Below are 17,722 nucleotides of genomic sequence, written 5' to 3' on the forward strand. Positions count from 1 at the left end.
ATTGAAAAATGAAAAGAATTCAAATGTATAAGATGTTACGTGGAACATACATTCCGTGTGTTGGAATTTGAATGGCAACGATGTCGTGAATACATGCTAGTTTCCGGATACATACCAATCCAATCAGTTACACCTGTCGCTTCCTGATTCAGTCAATACATACCCATGACCATTAATATAAGAACCTATGGCATCATCACAAGCAAATCCTGAACAAACTTCGAACTACTGATCATTCTCACACACCATGCATATACATGTATATCATATGGTTCGGTTTTACCCCAAAACCGCCATGCTCGATATGAATATCAGTTTAATCGCAAATGGAAAAGAATATTTTCAAACGTCTCACTTACTGAGAGAAATATAATTTGACACGCACACTGCATTCTGTTCTCAGGAGGTATAAATGTTTTATAATGCTATCTACCATTTCGTTCATATTTGCTTGTGGTAATCAAATTCAATCAATAATTCTAATGGTTTATGTGGCATGCGAAAGTTGATCATACAATACACGTTCGATTTATGGCCTAGCGAATACAATACCGGGTCATTCATTTCCTTATTTATGATGAAATCATTATACCTTTGGTGCCATGCATGTCAAGTTTTATTGACGTTTTACTTGGAACAATTGAACACTCGCGATATGATAATCGGTTCATGATCCAATACAATCCCACATCCATATATGTACATCACTTTTTAATATAAAAAACACCTTTTCATGTATTTCTGTTTGAAGCCTCGTTGTTATGTCGTTCTGCATATGTGTTTTTTTGCACATTAATACAAATTATATACCCACCCTGCTGCTATCAATGTACACTTGCATCCAGTGCAATACATTAACACACCACAATCCAAACTAAAGTTGCACTTGAATAACATTTGGATCTTTAGTGAAATTGTTTTATTAAGTTCATTGTACAGTAAACTACGTTTATCACGAACACGCTTATAAAGAACTGACGGATATAACGAACTTATTTTTACCCCCGATCATTTGTTGTATATATGGTGTATGTATGCTTTTAACAAACTACGGTTATTACGAACTAAAATTAGTGGTCCCCTCCAGTTCGTTATAACCGTAGTCTATTGTATTTTATTTGCATTCTTTGTCACACTACTATGTGTTTTGATGCAACCATAAATCCGATACTGCTACTACTGTACGATGGGGTGTTGAATACACACGTGTGGATGAACCATACATAAATGGTTCTCAGGAGGAGAATGCAAAAGCAAAGGCCTCTTCTGTGAGATTAGTGCAGCGTAAGCTGATTTACCAGATCTAGACTGACCTTCTTCTGTTACCTTGCAGACTAGACGAGGCCAAGAGATGGCGCGTCCAAGACAAGGAGATCATCGACAAACTGAACCAGCAGATGTCGGAGATGGAAAGCGAGATAAGCATGCTCAGGCGATCCAACGACTCCATGGACAAGGAGCGACAGCGAGACAGGGCCACCATCCAGAGACTCAACGACGAACTGGAGAGACTCAGGATCGTAAGTCATTTCCTCAAATAGGATACTGTCCCAAGCTTGACTGAAGAAATATAGTCTCACTGCAATGTTCGCAGTACACTAGCAAGATCATGACAGGGGTAACCAAAACTGGTCATCACTCATTGTGCATATTTTGGGAATCAACCATTTTGGGCGTGACGAGTGAACGTTTATCATTATCGCTTCTTGTCTTAAATCAAACTATTAGAGCTATTCATGTTCAGAAGACTATCTGGACACCACCTCTGTTACGAATAGAGGAGTTCTTAGTGGCGAAAGTTAATTTGTCTGGTCATTAGGACTTTTTTGTACGACACAAACAGCTAAATGATTTAAGACTGTCCTTAAGTTTGCTGACGACTTTGACACGCCGTAGTTATGTTTACAGTCTGAACTGACGGGACTTGTATTAGACACAAATATTTTGACACACAGTGTTGAGCAAACAGAATTGAGTGAGTGAGTGAGTATAGTTTTACGCCGCTTTTAGCAATATTCCAGCAATATCACGGCGGGGGACACCAGTAATGGGCTTCACACATTGTACCCATGTCGGGAATCGACCCCAGGTCTTCGGCGTGACGAGCGAACGCTTTAACCACTAGGCTACCCGACCGCCCCTAAACAGAATTGAAGTAAGCATGGGTCATTAATCTCAAAACCGTTTAGATGGATTATCATCTGCCATGAAGAACATATGACCCTGCCACGAGGAGAGGTACATCCGTGAGAGGTAAACACCACGCCTCTTCAACTGTATTCGTATCCTGCATAACAAATCCCACATAAACTGTACGCCCTACAATGGTACATCAGTTAATGTTAAGTATTTCTCCAGCATAATGCATGAATAGGAATAGGGGTCTGTTTGTGATGACACAAAACCCCTTAACACGTGGGTAAGTGCATATGAGCAAGAAGCAATGCCTTGTTATTTCACATATGGATTGACCCACAGATTGCCCAAATCCTAGTTTATGTCTCAGTGTGTCCATTACCCGTGTCTAGTACACACTACAGGTACTTGTATAGGCCATATTGAACGTACATATCCCAGATGTTACAATACGCTATCGATTTCCCCTTTTGTCACGGACCACCTGCGCTGCATATGTCCCAGAGCGTGAAACTCACTATGGCCGCCACATACAGCCATGAACTAATATAACGTATACCAATCCACAGAAATCTCATTGACAAAAACGTAACATATTTTCTCAGTAGGATGCATATGGGCGAAGTGTAAGCTAGAATGAGAACACAAAGCAAATATGTACACTTCTGTTTTGTCCTATGAGTTGCAGTGGGCGTGTATAGTTTAAGACCATGGTACGACGAGAATGAACGCCACACATTGTTCCCGTGTTGGGAACCGAACCTACTTTCTCGGTATGGCGCGCCAAGACTGCAAACAGCATGTCAGTTATCCACGCCGTTCATCTTATGTATGAAACGAGTAGAAAATATTCCTTTCACTCGTGTCTCGACATTGTGACGACTGTTGTCAGCTGACTCCAAATGAACTGTTGCCATTTCAACACATCTGCCCAAAGAATCGATACTGCATCGGGGATTCAACGTTTGCGCTCAGTACTCTAAACCAAAGAAACGAATACTCAGTTATTTTAATTGATGTGACAGCTTTTACGTTTTTAACGGATTTTTAGGGAACGACAGGTGTGACAAGCGATCTGGTGTTTTACAAATGTCCATTCTATCAAGTGCTGGTGCATGCTTTGAATAGTTACTTGAGGGTCTTATATATCATTTCTCCAAAGACCTTGACTCTCCCTATTGGCCAAAAACAAAAAAATGTCCATTCTATCATGTGCTGGTGCATGCTGTGAATAGTTACTTGAGGTTCTTATATATCATTTCTCCAAAGACCTTGACTCTCCCTATCGGCCCAAAACAAAACTACACAAACCACTTTTTAATCCATACACTTTGCTGAATACAGTATGACAAGCACAAATGTGGAAAAGATAGCATTCCTATCAACAGGACGTCAAGAACTACGTTTCCAGAACTACAACAAAATCATTTTATGACTGTAAACCACAAAGAAAAGGTATACAAGGTCTAAGCTTGTGTATATACAGTATTCACATTAGAAAGAATGTGAACGTTCCTTTCATAGAATAACCATAGACGAAAACCATGAATGGTGTTCCTTCAAGTGACAATGATCAGCATGTTATTCCAAGCAATAGATCTCAAACATCTAGGTCAATAGCTTTTGGTCGTTTTTGCAACGTCAACACTTCTGATTTAACCCTAAGTCTTACATTGTGGCGTTACTACTCATATGAAAGTCGTCCATGCATGGATTCTCACAACCCCTGAAGGGGACGTTCTTACACCCGAATCTTGCCATGTGTTGAAATGGCAAGGCAATAAGTCATATTCTCACCAATAAGCAAACATCCTATATGATGATATACAAAATCATGTAATGGCATATACTTTACATGACTTATTATATTTCAAACAACGTCTGTATTTTCTTCACTACATAATCTTTTCAACACACCTTCTGCTTTGCCACATTTTATTCAAAATCAGGTTTCCCCATGCAATTATTCACACTTCAACTGTGAGGCATAATGGTTTTTTATTCTGGTTTGCCAAACAGTGATATGTGATTTTGGGGATATGAATTATACGGAATAAAACTTGCCTGGTTGCCTAGCAATGAATCAGGATTACTGAAATGCATTTAATTTACATATTTTCTACCAAATCGCGTTGGATAAGTAACTTTATATTTTTATATTAAAATGTCTCCCCCCCCACACACACACACAGACCATGCATGGTACTGAACAACGACCATATAGCAATCGTATTTGTTAAGTTAGTAGTAGTCCTTGAATGTGGAAAAGTAAAAAATAATTGCGATTGTACTCACACAAAGAGCCAAACGTTCTAAGGTGTCATGACTGCAGAGAGTTCGTTACCCTGATTGGACCCTTGGTCTGTTTGTTGGTTTCACCAACTGTTTAACATCTTCAATCAGATGTCTTTTAGGCCTCAGTCAGCCTTTCAAAAATTGTCGCAATATGCCTGCAATATAGCTAAAAGCTGAGACCCGTACTCATACTCTCGTACACCTCACTCCATCATGCAACGGTTGCCTGTTCAAGCCCTGTTACTCCGTGTTGTAGCAAAGCAAAGCTGGCTGTAATGTTCTTACCAATATTAGATTATGATCTAACTTAATATTGCCCTAATGTTGTCCGATAATTACAACATGATGTCTTTCATGCAATTTCCACAGTGTACAATGCATGAGGTAACCACATTTGCTTACATTGCAGGATCTGAACAACGAGACTCTCGCTCGCATGGAGGCTGAAAACAGACGCCAGACTTTGGCAGAGGAGATCGAGTTCCTCAAGCAGGTCCACGAACAGGTCAGTAAAATACTCCCAGAGTACAAGAGTACAGTCCTTGTGGATTCAGGGTGTAAGTTAGGTTCCCAACAACTCCTGCTGGTTGTTTGAGGGACTTAATGGACCGCTCGCAGTCCTTGATTGATAAAATGTCACCGACTCCCGAAGGCATGGATCGGTGCTCATTATATCAATCACTGGATTGTATCATTATTTACAGGCAGGCGTTTTTCAAATAAGGTTTTCAAATAAATAATTTTTGATGCTGGACAAATGAAACAAACGTGTCAAAATCATGCCCTTATCTGAATTTTCAAGGGATTTGCTTCACTTTGGGAACCGACAAAAACATTTCCAAACTTCCAAAAGAGTTTCTATAATTCATAACATCTAATTTAACATCAAAAGCGATCGCATATTTCTGTCTGAATCTGGCAATAATTAAAGCCATAGCTCATATGACTCGGCATCTTTAATGCATAATATTAGGAAATACGAACCAACGCGGAACCTGATTGTGAGTGATAGTATTAACACCAAGGAACTTAATTCCACACTCCGGCTGTACGGTCTCTGATCACAAACATCTTTAACTCCGGTATCGCGGAAGAATCCATTTTTACGGGAGAGTTAAAGCCTCGCCATCGCTCTCCATGGAGCTGTTTGATGAATCACTTCAGACGTGTTGGGTGAATGCTGCCATCTAGTCGTAAAAGTGGAAACTTTCATCAATTGCTTGAATGATTTGCCATGACAACGCACAGACACTGCTGCCACAAACCATTAATATTTGAGGGCTGAGTGAACACAAATACCGTTCTTGTTTATTCCTGGTCGATTCATAGCCTTGTCTCATCACACTGCATCATCTCTCCTCATCCTCGGTGGTTGTAATATGTTCCAATATGATGGAGACTCAATAAGGACAAATTGAAAGTAGCAAGGTTCAAGGCTTTCTTACGGTGCATGCAGGTGCCAGTGCAACATGGAACATCTGACCTTAGGTGGGGGCACGGCTGGCCCTGTCGTCTAAGGCGCCGCAATTCGCTGTGCAGAGCTACGTCCCCTGGGTACACCAGAAACCTATGATTGTGGGTTCGAATCCCGGTTCGCCCCGATTATGTTTCTAGGTTTGTCAGCGCCATACTCGTGGGTTTCACCGAAGATGTAAACGCCTGAGACCTGTATCACTTCGGGCCTTCCTCCCACATTAAGCTGACACGTCGTGATATAACTGGAATAATGTTTTAAGCGGTGTTAAACCCAACTCACTCACTCACTCTGACCTTAAGTCATGACAAGAACAAGGCTAACAGGCAATCTGGCACCACATTACGATTCAGAATGGAAAAAAGAGATTGCAGGTCGAATGATACCACACAGATTTGGTGTAAGCATTATATCATACATTACTTCATAAAGGACTCCAACGAGCGATACCCAAAGGCTGGAAGACCTGAAGTAACACATGTCCTAAATAAGTCTGACCGGAATTCCGGTTTATCTCACGGTGTAAAACAAAACACGGTGCTGTGAGACTTGGTACAGCGCACAGGTCACAAACCAGGCAAGGTTAAGCAACGTCGGCTGCGGTTACTGAGACATGGATTGGTGACCATGTTCTACAGCTTTACTCCTTTACTCCTGTCTCTGTGGCATCGGTTCTTCCAAACCTTGAAGCATGTGTATCACTTGTGGTGTCTCCTAATGCAAGGGATTTTATTTGAAATATGCCTAAGACAACGGTGAATGAGCACCCAGTAGGATGAGATAGTTTTGTGACTATAAACCTTCTAGTGCCTCACATGCAGCTTGGGTAGTATACTCCCAAGGGAGCTGAGAATTAAATATAGAGTGAACACGGATACATTGACCGAGGTAATGATAATGCAGAGCTTCGAGATTGCATTGCGGAAGGCAGTATGCCCATCACAAGCGGACTATTGTTATTTATTATTAATAATAACTATTAACGCAAGTCTCGTTTTAATCAGTGTTTGGAATGGCAGGTTGATGTCGTACCTGAATCACATTAAGTTACTGTGATCAACATTCCACAATAGCATATTCCCCCTCACCGATTGTCCGAGGACAACTACTGCACTGCTTAATGCTGACATAAACACACAAACCATCCACCCATTTCGCTGAATCAGCTCACATGAATAATGTGAACAAGTACATGATCCTTTGAACATGTTATATGCACTGCATACCTCATCTACACCCACCCACCCGGGCGAGCAACACCATCCCACTGTCATTGTCCCGTTTGTTTGCAGCCAGAAGCACGCTCAGCCACACGTCCTGCGGCCTTTTGGGATGGTCTGCTCCTTGTCGACATCCTCTTATGAATATTCATAGGACATGCTTTTGAGCTTTAGTTTCTATATTTAGTAGAATATAGTCAGCTACATTTCTCTTTCTTTGTGAAATAACACAGTTCAGAGAAATTATTACATCCAAAGGATGCAATCAATAGACACGAAACAGACTTGGTGGTTGCTAAGCTGTCCGGCTCACTTCACACGTTGTCAGTGTGACCTTATCTCAGGGGGAGGCCTCGTGAAGGCCTCAGCCAGGTGGAGCGGTGTAAATAAGTCAGGTGATGGCGGAGGTATAAATGCTTCCTCCATAAAATTCTCCAAGCTGATGTATCCATCCCCCTGGGAATGTCCCACTATATGGTCGCAATAGAGTTGCTAAGCAATGCTATGTTGCAGACCGGTGTTTAATTACTCTCAGAGCGTTTATTGAATTAATAATCTATAAACGAGAGGCGTTTTTTCGTTTCTATTTTCATGATTTGCATGTAGTTATGTAATCCGGATTGCGTGCAGTGACGATGAAAGAGATCACGTGAGCTCTTGATGGTTTGAATGTCTGTGATCACGTTCCCCTGTGCAAGTCGATACATTTCGTGTTACTGCATCAGTTAGACAGATTACAGCATCAATCACGACTCGTGACCATCTATACTGCAGGAGTTGTCTCCCTTGATAGAAATTTTACGGACGGTAAATGTGACATCTCAAAATAAGTGTATAAAGTAATGGAAATTTTATAAAATGACTATTTGTTCGGTTTTGGAATGATCGAAATGGCAGAATCATTCATCCTGTAATGAGACCTGATCAAATTAAATTTGAATTCAAGAAGGCTGTATTCAAACAAAGCGTCTGGGCTGCTACTACCATGGAAGGAATGGGTGCTTACCCCATTGTCCAGATATACAAATAAACCGCAAATACATACTGAGCTGGGTACCAGTTTGATTTAAGTTATAGTGACGTCGCATGTTGTTCCAGTCGTCAGAGGCGCAATAAGTTGCTGTGCAGAGTTACCTCCCTGTGCTGTGTCAGGATCCTGTTATTACAGTGTATAATCCAAGATGCGCCCTCCATACCCGGGCTTGTGGTTTTCACAAAATTAATGAACGTTTAAGATCGGCATCACCTCCCATAGCAAGCTGACATGCCGTGATATAAATATAAGCAATGTTCAAAACGACGATAATCAGCACACTCACTCATTTATCTTCATTGTTTTTCTTAATAGGAGCTGAAGGAGCTGGCAGCCCTGGCGTACCGTGACACCACCGCTGAGAACCGCGAGTTCTGGAAGAATGAGCTGTCACAGGCCATCAGAGACATCCAGAACGAGTACGACGCCAAGTGTGACCAGATCAAGGGAGAAATGGAAGCGTACTACAACCTCAAGGTAACTAACATACTGCAATACACTAAACAGCGAAACCCCGCTAGTACGGACCCTTGAATTTCGAAACTATGGAATCCCAGAATGGACATTGTCGCCAAAAGTTACAATATTAATCAAAACGCGACATTTTGACCCATTCCCACATTGTCAATAGTCAACTTTCACTCCATGTTGAACAATAATTTAGCAGTCCGAACCCTTTGTCTTCATTGTAAGAAACAGTCAAGCATGCGCTTTCAACGAAGATTTAAAAGAAAGTCATACGACTCTTAGTCAATGTTACAACAGGCCTCAGTGAAGCTTTCGAAACGTTTTATGGCATTTCCAAATATGACTCATCACTCACAAAAATGAGGGGGCACGGATGGCCCAGTCGTCTAAGGCCTCACTGTGCAGAGTTGCTTCCCTTGGCCACGCCAGAAACCTATGATTGTGGGCTCGAATCCCAGTTCGCCCCGATTATGTTTCTAGGTTTGTCAGCACCATACCCGTGCTCGTGGGTTTCACCGATGTGGTACACGTCTGAGACCTCCATCACTTCGGGCTGTCCTCCCACATTAAGCTGACACGCCGTGATATAACTGGAATACTGTGTAAAAGCGGCGTTAAACCCAACTAACTCACTCACTAACACACAAAAATAATGTCCGATGCAATTCTCTATTTGATTTGTACTATATAGTCATGTGTTCAGGTGAACACTTCACGTGTCTTACATGTGTGATTTATTTGATGCATGCTTACGATAAAGTCGGGATCGTACAATGGACTCCGCTTTTAACAGAGATTTCTAATGAGTATTGGAAGGGTTTCGTTACTTTTATTGAATAATACTTTTGAACTTTACAAAAGGGCGACAACGCGACAATGTCTCTTCAGATATTCCCAGGCAATCCTCACTCGGGCGATTATTGTCAGGAACATCTCTGTATAATTATTGAGACAACATATGTCCCTTTATTTGTTAATCCTCGGTCTTACCAGGAATGGGGCTTCAATGTATTTCCTCAAGTAAGATGTCATTGAGAAGACAGAACCAGTTCAGGTGGAAGTTTAAATTTGAATCTTTGCTCATAAATTCAAAAGTGACGTAACGCTTCAAACTATGAACAAACAGACTCTAAAACAGACTTTAGTTAAAGTGTGACTGTATGATCTAGGTCCAGGAGTTCCGCACCGGCGCGACCAAACACAACATGGAGGTCACACACGCCAAGGAGGAATCCAAGAAATACATCAAGCAACTCTCCGACTCCCGTGCCCGGCTTGCGGACCTAGAGGCTAGAGTAAGTAGCTCTAACGTGCATTTTGGAATTGTTCACATGTTAAAAGAACAGTATATGAAACACGCCAAAGAAGTCGACACATGTGTTTCAAAGACCGTACATGTACAACAGTTACGTGCGCTTCAGATGTCACGAGTGCTACATGTTCCCATGGCAACATGTACCTCAGTGATAATGTTCTTGAAGTGAATGAGTGTTAAAAGACACCTTACATATCAACCATTTATAAGAGACTTTCAGAAGCAGAATCATGAAATTATTGTTTCATACTCTGTAGTCTAGTGGTCGAGCGTACGCCCGGAGAGCGGAAGGTCGGGGTTCGATGCCCGGCCGCGTCATACCAAAATACGTTAAAACATTGTACTTGTAACGTTGCCTGGTGCTCGGCATTAAGGGGCTCAAACAAGGACTGGTCGGCTCGGAATCAGTATATTGTGTCTGAATGGGGTATTCATATTGAACTGCGACATGGTATCTCAGTGGGCTAGCACTTTAAATTCGCTATTAGTCCGAACTGTTACAACAGCCACACACACGTGCATGCACGTCGCTATATAAGTGCAATAATCTTCAACGCGACGTTAAACCCAATTTCACCTCACCTCACCTCACCTCACCTCACCTCACCTCACCTCACCTTACCTCAAAATGAAACTTAGCGTAACCTTCCATTGTGCCTGTATAACACCACACAACATAACAACAATCTGTCTGTACAACACAACAACAATCTGTACAACACAACAACAATCTGTCTGTACAACACAACAACAATCTGTACAACATAACAACAATCTGTCTGTACAACACAACAACAATCTGTACAACACAACAACAATCTGTCTGTACAACACAACAACAATCTGTACAACATAACAACAATCTGTCTGTACAACACAACAACACTCAGTCTGTACAACACAACAACAATCTGTACAACACAACAACAATCTGTCTGTACAACAAAACAACACTCAGTCTGTACAAAACAACAATCTGTACAACACAACAACAATATGTCTGTACAACAAAACAACAGTCTGTCTGTACAACAAAACAACAGTCTGTCTGTACAAAACAACAACAATCTGTACAACACAACAATCTGGCTGTACAACACAACAACACAGTCTGTACAACACAACAACAATCTGTACAACACAACAACAATCTGAAAAACACAACAACAATCTGTACAACACAACAACAATCTGTACAACACAACAACACTCAGTCTGTACAAAACAACAATCTGTACAACACAACAACAATCTGTACAACACAACAATCTGTACAACACATCAACAATCAGTCTGTACAACACAACAACAATCTGTACAGCACAACAACAAGCTGTACAACACAACAACAAGCTGTACAACTCAACAACAATCTGTCTGTACAACACAACAACACTCTGACTTACAGAACAGCCAGCTGGAGAAGCAGTACCAGGAGCTGCTGAGAGAGATGGAACAGAAGGACCATGACCATGACCTTGAGACCAGCCAGCTGAAGGAGGAGATCACCAAGCTGAGGTCCGAGATGGAGAGCATCCTCCAGGAGCTTCAGACGCTCATGGACGCCAAACTGTCCCTTGAGCTGGAAATCGCTGCCTACAGGAAGCTCTTGGAGGGAGAAGAAACAAGGTGAGAAAAGTTTCAAGAATTGTCCCTTTGATCATCAATAGTTCGTTGAGCCAATGAGCACTTCGAGATGTCTTCTGACTCGAAATTACATTCCGGCATGATATAAAGTATTCATCCTGGCAGCATCTTTTGGCGATACTGAGAATTGCAGCTAAGATGATTTGAAGATAAAGATGAAGCTGTTACCACAGTAGAACGGCTATGGTCATACAAAGTACAAACCGTTTAAAACAATTATTTGTTTTGAAATAAGAAGTTTTGTGGTCTGTAACAAATGTGAAAGTGTTTTGGGATCGGTACTTTGTTATCACGTATGAAGACTGATTCTAAGAAAACTTCAATTTGATCATTGGGCAAATTTTTAACAACTCCATATCATCAACGTAATAAAATTACTTCTTTCATTCTGATCTGAAATTCTGTAATTTTGTTTGAATTTGTCAGCTATTATTACCGCATGTATGAAAAAAGACACGCATCAGTAAATGTTGTGATATAATTTTATTTACTGTTCGCTTACGATGCATTTTATATCGATTTCAACACTGTAAGTCAAATATTAAATCTAGTGTCAACGTTAGCATGGACATTGTGTGACGAATAATACAGCTGATCTGTGAAATACCTTTAGTTATCGCCCTATCTGTGATACTAATTTCAATATTTATATTTTCTTAGTGTCATTTACAATTGGAAGTAACTGTGGTAAAAGTGAATGCGAGTGTTTACTGGTTCATTTAAAATTAGCTGTCAGGTGTTTTCTTTTGCGAATGTGAATGCCGTCTAGGCACATGGTTTAGTTTCAGTTTCTGTATTAGACATACAACTGCCAACCGCAACTACAGTTATTGATATCGGCTGTTGTCAACAAATTACTGCAAGTGATTTCCTGTTTTAAGTGATATAATAAGTTGATTTTATGTGTCAAGAGAGATATGCATCTGACTCGTTGGTTGTATTTGTCAAGTGATATGATTGGTTTGTTTTTCTTGTCAAGTGATATGATTGGTTGATTTTGAATTTCTAGACAGTATTCCACAGCTGGCGACACGACCACTGCAGGTTAGACCTTGGTTTTCCCTATCAGTGGCAAATATCAATTGCATTGTTTCGTCACTTTCCGCGTGGATTTAGTTTTAGATCCTTTTCACTCTGTCAATGCAAAAAGCAACACCCTTTATTATTCAGTTCAGTTGCAGTTTTTTGTGGCCCTTGTCACCTCCAAATTCTGGCATACCCGTCAATTGAACATCAAAATTTTTATTTTTATTAACCAAAAAATCTCAAAATCCTAATTCGGCTTTTTTAAGCCGGTAAAATGAACTATTTTTTTACTAATTGACCGGTATGTTAGTCTACCCTGTCAGTGAGTCTTGTCCGTCTGTAGTAGATGGTTGTCTGGAAATTGCTTTTGTTTCTTGATGACCGGTGTAGGCGCATGTAGCGTTCACATGTTTATAAACATCTCAGGGAATACAATGTAAACGGCGTGGAGATTGACACTGAAGGAAAGGTTGTGAGAATGGTGACAACCAGGGTCGAGTCTTCTTCTTCGAGCTCCAGTCGACGCGCACGCTCTCGATCACCGGAGGAGGAGAAGGACCGCCTAGAGGAGCCCCAAGGCTTGCCTGATCCTAAACCCGTTGAAGAGAGAGTTGAGGAAGCTAGTGCTTCCCCAAACGAGAGCCAGCCGGGAGAAGGTGGTGGTGACAAATCTCCCGGCGACAAGAAATCGGGTGATAATTAGGGTGTCAGGGTGGTAGGTGGACGTCACATGTCCCTTGTCACGTGGTCACCTGCATGCACAATATTGCGTCCTAAAATGTTGTCGCTTTTTTTTTAGCTTCAGTCCGCACCGATGAGTTCTGCTGACTATGTTGTGACTTGTGGCTCTTTGGTGTCTCCATTGATTTGTTATCAACTCTTTGCTCAACATTTATTTTGTTTTCATGCACTCTCTATCATGAAGACCATCATCCTACATGAGCTCATCCTCACGGAAAACCCGAGTCTCATCTAGTTCAATGTCGAGCCAGTCTACAACCCAATCAGGGAAGGGGGAAGATGCTAAACCCAAAGTGGAGGACGAGAAACAATCTGGTACTGAGCAGACTGCGTCGTCGTAAACCCAAACCACGAGTCCACAGCTGTGTCCACAATACTAACAAGTGTTCCCCTTCTAATATTGACATATCATTGACATTTGACCATTGACCTTTGACCTTTGTCTCACAGAGTCGGTTTACGGCAAGTCGTGGAGCAAGTTATGAACGTACAAAGTGATAGTTCTTCACGACTGGTTGACTATATCAACGCTGCCCAGTCTGGACATTTTGAAGTTGGGGGTGCGTATTAGACAACAGAAGGAGGAGGATTAACCTGGGCTTATGCGCAACTAACAAACAGAAACGTCTTACGCATGTCTTTATCTGAGGAGTGTGGGATAGACACCTGTGCATGGGCATTACCCTTAATATCTTGCTTCCAATTTATCCACAAGTAGAATTTCTTAGACAGTTTGCTTTTGCTTCTCATGACGCCAGCATCTTTTTCTAACGTGCCAATTTTTCCCATCAGTTTTATGATCTCAAAAGCCCAAGCGGAGTGTATTTCTTGCCACCTTCTCGCTTAGTAAATGGCGTTAGCAGTGTTGATCGTGCTACAGATATAGGTTAGCTTATCATATGTTTATAGGTATTCAATGTCTTTATTGTTATATGCTTAAAGTTGTGATAAGCTCTTTTGAGCTCATATGCATAACACATCTGTGATGTCTCATCATTCTTATAATACTCATGGAAAATCTTTACATTTTTGCATAACTATACCTTCGTCATCACCCAGTTTTGGATTTTGTTTATTTTACATCCGCCTTTCAGGCACATTACGATTAAGAATCTCACGTTATTTGTCGGACATGTGTCGCACATATGGTTAGTGATTACTCAATAAATGGCATCAATTTCTCATACACTGCCATCCAATCGCTATTTCTTCTTCTCTTTCCCATAGATGTAGTTTAACCGGTGATAATATCATAAAACAACATCTTTGCCTGTAACGTCTGAGTTATTTCCCTTGTTGTCGATATGGTTTCCATGGCAATATCCCCCTAGATTGCTGCGATCTTGGGGAGCTTCTGTAAGCAGCGATTGAAATAAACTAACACCTCTAACATGTTGTTATTTTACAGAGGGAGATGATATGACGCTCTTAGAAACATTGTTTCTGATAGCGATATATCAATACGAAGGAGAAACATGGATACTATACAAACAAATGACATCTTTAATATATTACTCAAAAGAAGTTAAGGAACACCCAATGCCATGACAGATTAACTTAAGTCATATAAAACAATTCGGGTGTTCTTTAACATTTTTTTGGGTACACATGAAATGAATACTGCAGTGACATCTCGTTACTCGAACTCTGCTTTCTCGATTCCCTTGTTAAATCTGCATCAGCAGTATGTCTTTTTGCTATAATCCGCTTGTCTCGAACTACGGGTAACCCAATATCTATCCGATCCAGAACTTCGAAGTAACAACGTTTCTCTGTAGGTGTTATATGTGAAATACTGAGCTGAACATTATAAAGACACAAACATGTTTGTCATTTGCTGGTATGGTATTTTCTTGGGCGAGAATACTTGTCAAACATTTCATCAAGGTAGCATATTGTATTGAAGTTCCTCTTTGAGTACCCGTTATTGACAATACGCTGGTGTAAACATGTTATCTTTGATAAATGAATGCTTTCATTCAGTGCGAATGTACCTTGAGAGATATTTGGCACATTGGTATAATGACTTTTATATAAAAAAATGATTTCGAGAAACCACCAAATGTTCTTGATCTAAGAGAATGTCCTCTTCAAAATGCCAGTTTGTGGTTCTTTGTAAAAGGAGGGACAAACTGTAACAGTTGTGTTACAGGATAGTAACAGGATACACATTGTTCAACTTAACTCCCAAACCTCTTACTTACCCCTAACCCTGGCGATGGACCCATTGATATATATTAATTAATGAAATAGATTTATGTGTTTTATTCACCATTTGTTCATGTCAAACATTAACCACAGTCACTATATTTACACACCCGCAAATTAACAAGGATAATTATATATATACTTTGGTAAGTATTGCATTGAGCTAACCATTTATTCATAGTTATCATAGCCATGAATTATTCTGTAATGAACAACATAAAGTCATGTTTTAATGTAAATGATACATGATAACAAGGATAAAAGAGATGATAAATGTAATTGTAAGCACATACCATAACAAAAAGGATTTAAGTTCATTTTTTATTTAAACATGAATTAATGCTACATGGTCGTTAATGATCAATAAATTTGATAACAAGTATGTGTGTGTGAAATATTTTCTGTAAATGAAATTGAATTTGTGGACAATAATCAGGTGAGTAAGTTGTATCCATGTTGTCGTTGCCAGGAGATGCATCCCAAGTGTCGATGAAGATGATGCGAGGTGAAGTGTCTGCCAAGACGACGTATCAGCGAACCTCTACCGGCCCCGTCGTAGTCGCCTCAGTCGACCCCGAGGGCAAGTTCATCGTCCTTGAGAACACATCGTCAGGAACTTCACGCAGGGTAAATCTAACCTTTCCCATTTCCATCTAGTCCCACGAACATGAACTGATTGCAATTAAAGCCATACTTGCAGATGTAAATATTTTGGAAGTTAAGGCTGACAAATGTCAGGACAAACAATCGATTCGGAATTTACAAATGAAGACGATGTGCCTTAAAAAAGTTGACCATTTTAAATAACTAACATTTTGGACATGAAACCTATGATTCACAATATGTCGCCAATGACCAGCTTTGCCTAACCATGAAACGTCTTTATGTACTTAACATGCTACCATTAACTGATAGTGTGACATATACTGAGCAAACGGAAACGGTTAGGAATCATGAATATTTTTGGAGATATGTTCATGAAATTGTGTGTTCGGTCTTCACTACAAAAAGTATCCCCAAAAATATTCATGATCCCTAACTCTTATTGTTTATCATACATAATAAACTAGAGTTATGAGACAATGGAAATGGCGTTAGAATGACTTTAATTCCACTGCAAATGTTCCCGAGCAAGGCCCTTATAATACCTAATATATTTATACGAAATGCACCTGTAAAGAACCCATACTTGCCGTAAAAGGCGACTATGCTTGTAAGAGGCAACTGTGAAGGAACTCCAGCTACAGCGTGGTATGTAATGTAACATATCGATAAATACAAGCGACAAAACCCTTTCCATATTTATAAGAAACTTCTACCAAAAGCAGAGTGGAGTGTACAATTCCGACTATATCATGAGCATGCGTGCACCATCCCCATCAAAGAGTGATGACACCAGATGTTCGCAAACCAAGGATGTTTACAGAACGTGAACATTTGATGGAGCTGGTGTTACTTCTTTGAGAGGCATTTACAAGTTTGAGCACTTAGTAAGGATAAGACGTATGGCAACAACTTCTTTATTACAATTAGGAGCGACGTTTCGGTGTCGGTTCTAACATCGAAATCAAGCATCACTTGCTTGATAACGTCGCTCCTAATTATAATAAAGAAGTTTTTCATCCACATGTCCTATCTTTGCTCGTTGTGTTGTTACAACAGGTTCTGAACAGTTAAGAAGTATGTGTGGATGGATTACCTTCCTTTCATTAATATCGAGCATCCATGCTGTGCGTATATGTATCGGTCTTTACTTTTCTTCAGGATGTCGACCTCGACAGGTACAGACTTGAGAGGGACTTGGACTCCAAGAGAAAACTGTCATACACCTTCAGAAACTTCTCACTGAAGGCCGGGAAACAAGTCAAGGTAATGGACACGTTGAGAAACGTCTATGGCTTGTGTAAGGATCGCAAGGTCCATTATCTCCGTGACCTGGTACCATTGCTCCTAATAGGCACCTGTACTTTGTCAGTGGAACATGTGTCCTGGCTCTTCGGAATGGTAGCCAGAAACCGTTTGATGCGCATTGCATCGTAATGCATTTTATGCTAATATTATTAATATTGCCTTGGTAATAATTGGCAATACAGCTGTTTCAATTATAAGAATGATAAATATTGTGGAAAATGAACATATAATTTTAAAGAAAAACTAGG

The 17,722-nt window shown here is 40.4% G+C and overlaps 1 protein-coding gene across 3 annotated transcripts in view; it reads left to right on the top strand.

Annotated features, from left to right (window-relative positions):
• The window catches only part of LOC139477047 (70 kDa neurofilament protein-like), a 44,271-nt gene that overhangs the window by 23,674 nt on the left and 2,875 nt on the right, over positions 1-17,722 (top strand). Inside the window, exons 2-9 of one of the 3 annotated variants that reach the window (XM_071259609.1) lie at positions 1,334-1,520; positions 4,841-4,936; positions 8,474-8,635; positions 9,796-9,921; positions 11,350-11,570; positions 12,598-12,632; positions 16,033-16,190; positions 17,328-17,432. In XM_071259609.1, the coding sequence (XP_071115710.1) occupies positions 1,334-1,520; positions 4,841-4,936; positions 8,474-8,635; positions 9,796-9,921; positions 11,350-11,570; positions 12,598-12,632; positions 16,033-16,190; positions 17,328-17,432 (1,090 nt within the window). Of the gene's footprint in view, positions 1-1,333; positions 1,521-4,840; positions 4,937-8,473; positions 8,636-9,795; positions 9,922-11,349; positions 11,571-12,597; positions 12,633-13,040; positions 13,633-13,805; positions 13,916-16,032; positions 16,191-17,327; positions 17,433-17,722 lie in introns of those variants that run through there. The other 2 variants (XM_071259608.1, XM_071259610.1) reach the window with 2 other exon arrangements.

Source organism: Haliotis cracherodii, unplaced genomic scaffold (genome assembly GCF_022045235.1).
Source record: "Haliotis cracherodii isolate W230 unplaced genomic scaffold, xgHalCrac1.p SCAF_30, whole genome shotgun sequence".
Classification (NCBI taxonomy): Eukaryota; Metazoa; Mollusca; class Gastropoda; order Lepetellida; family Haliotidae; genus Haliotis; species Haliotis cracherodii.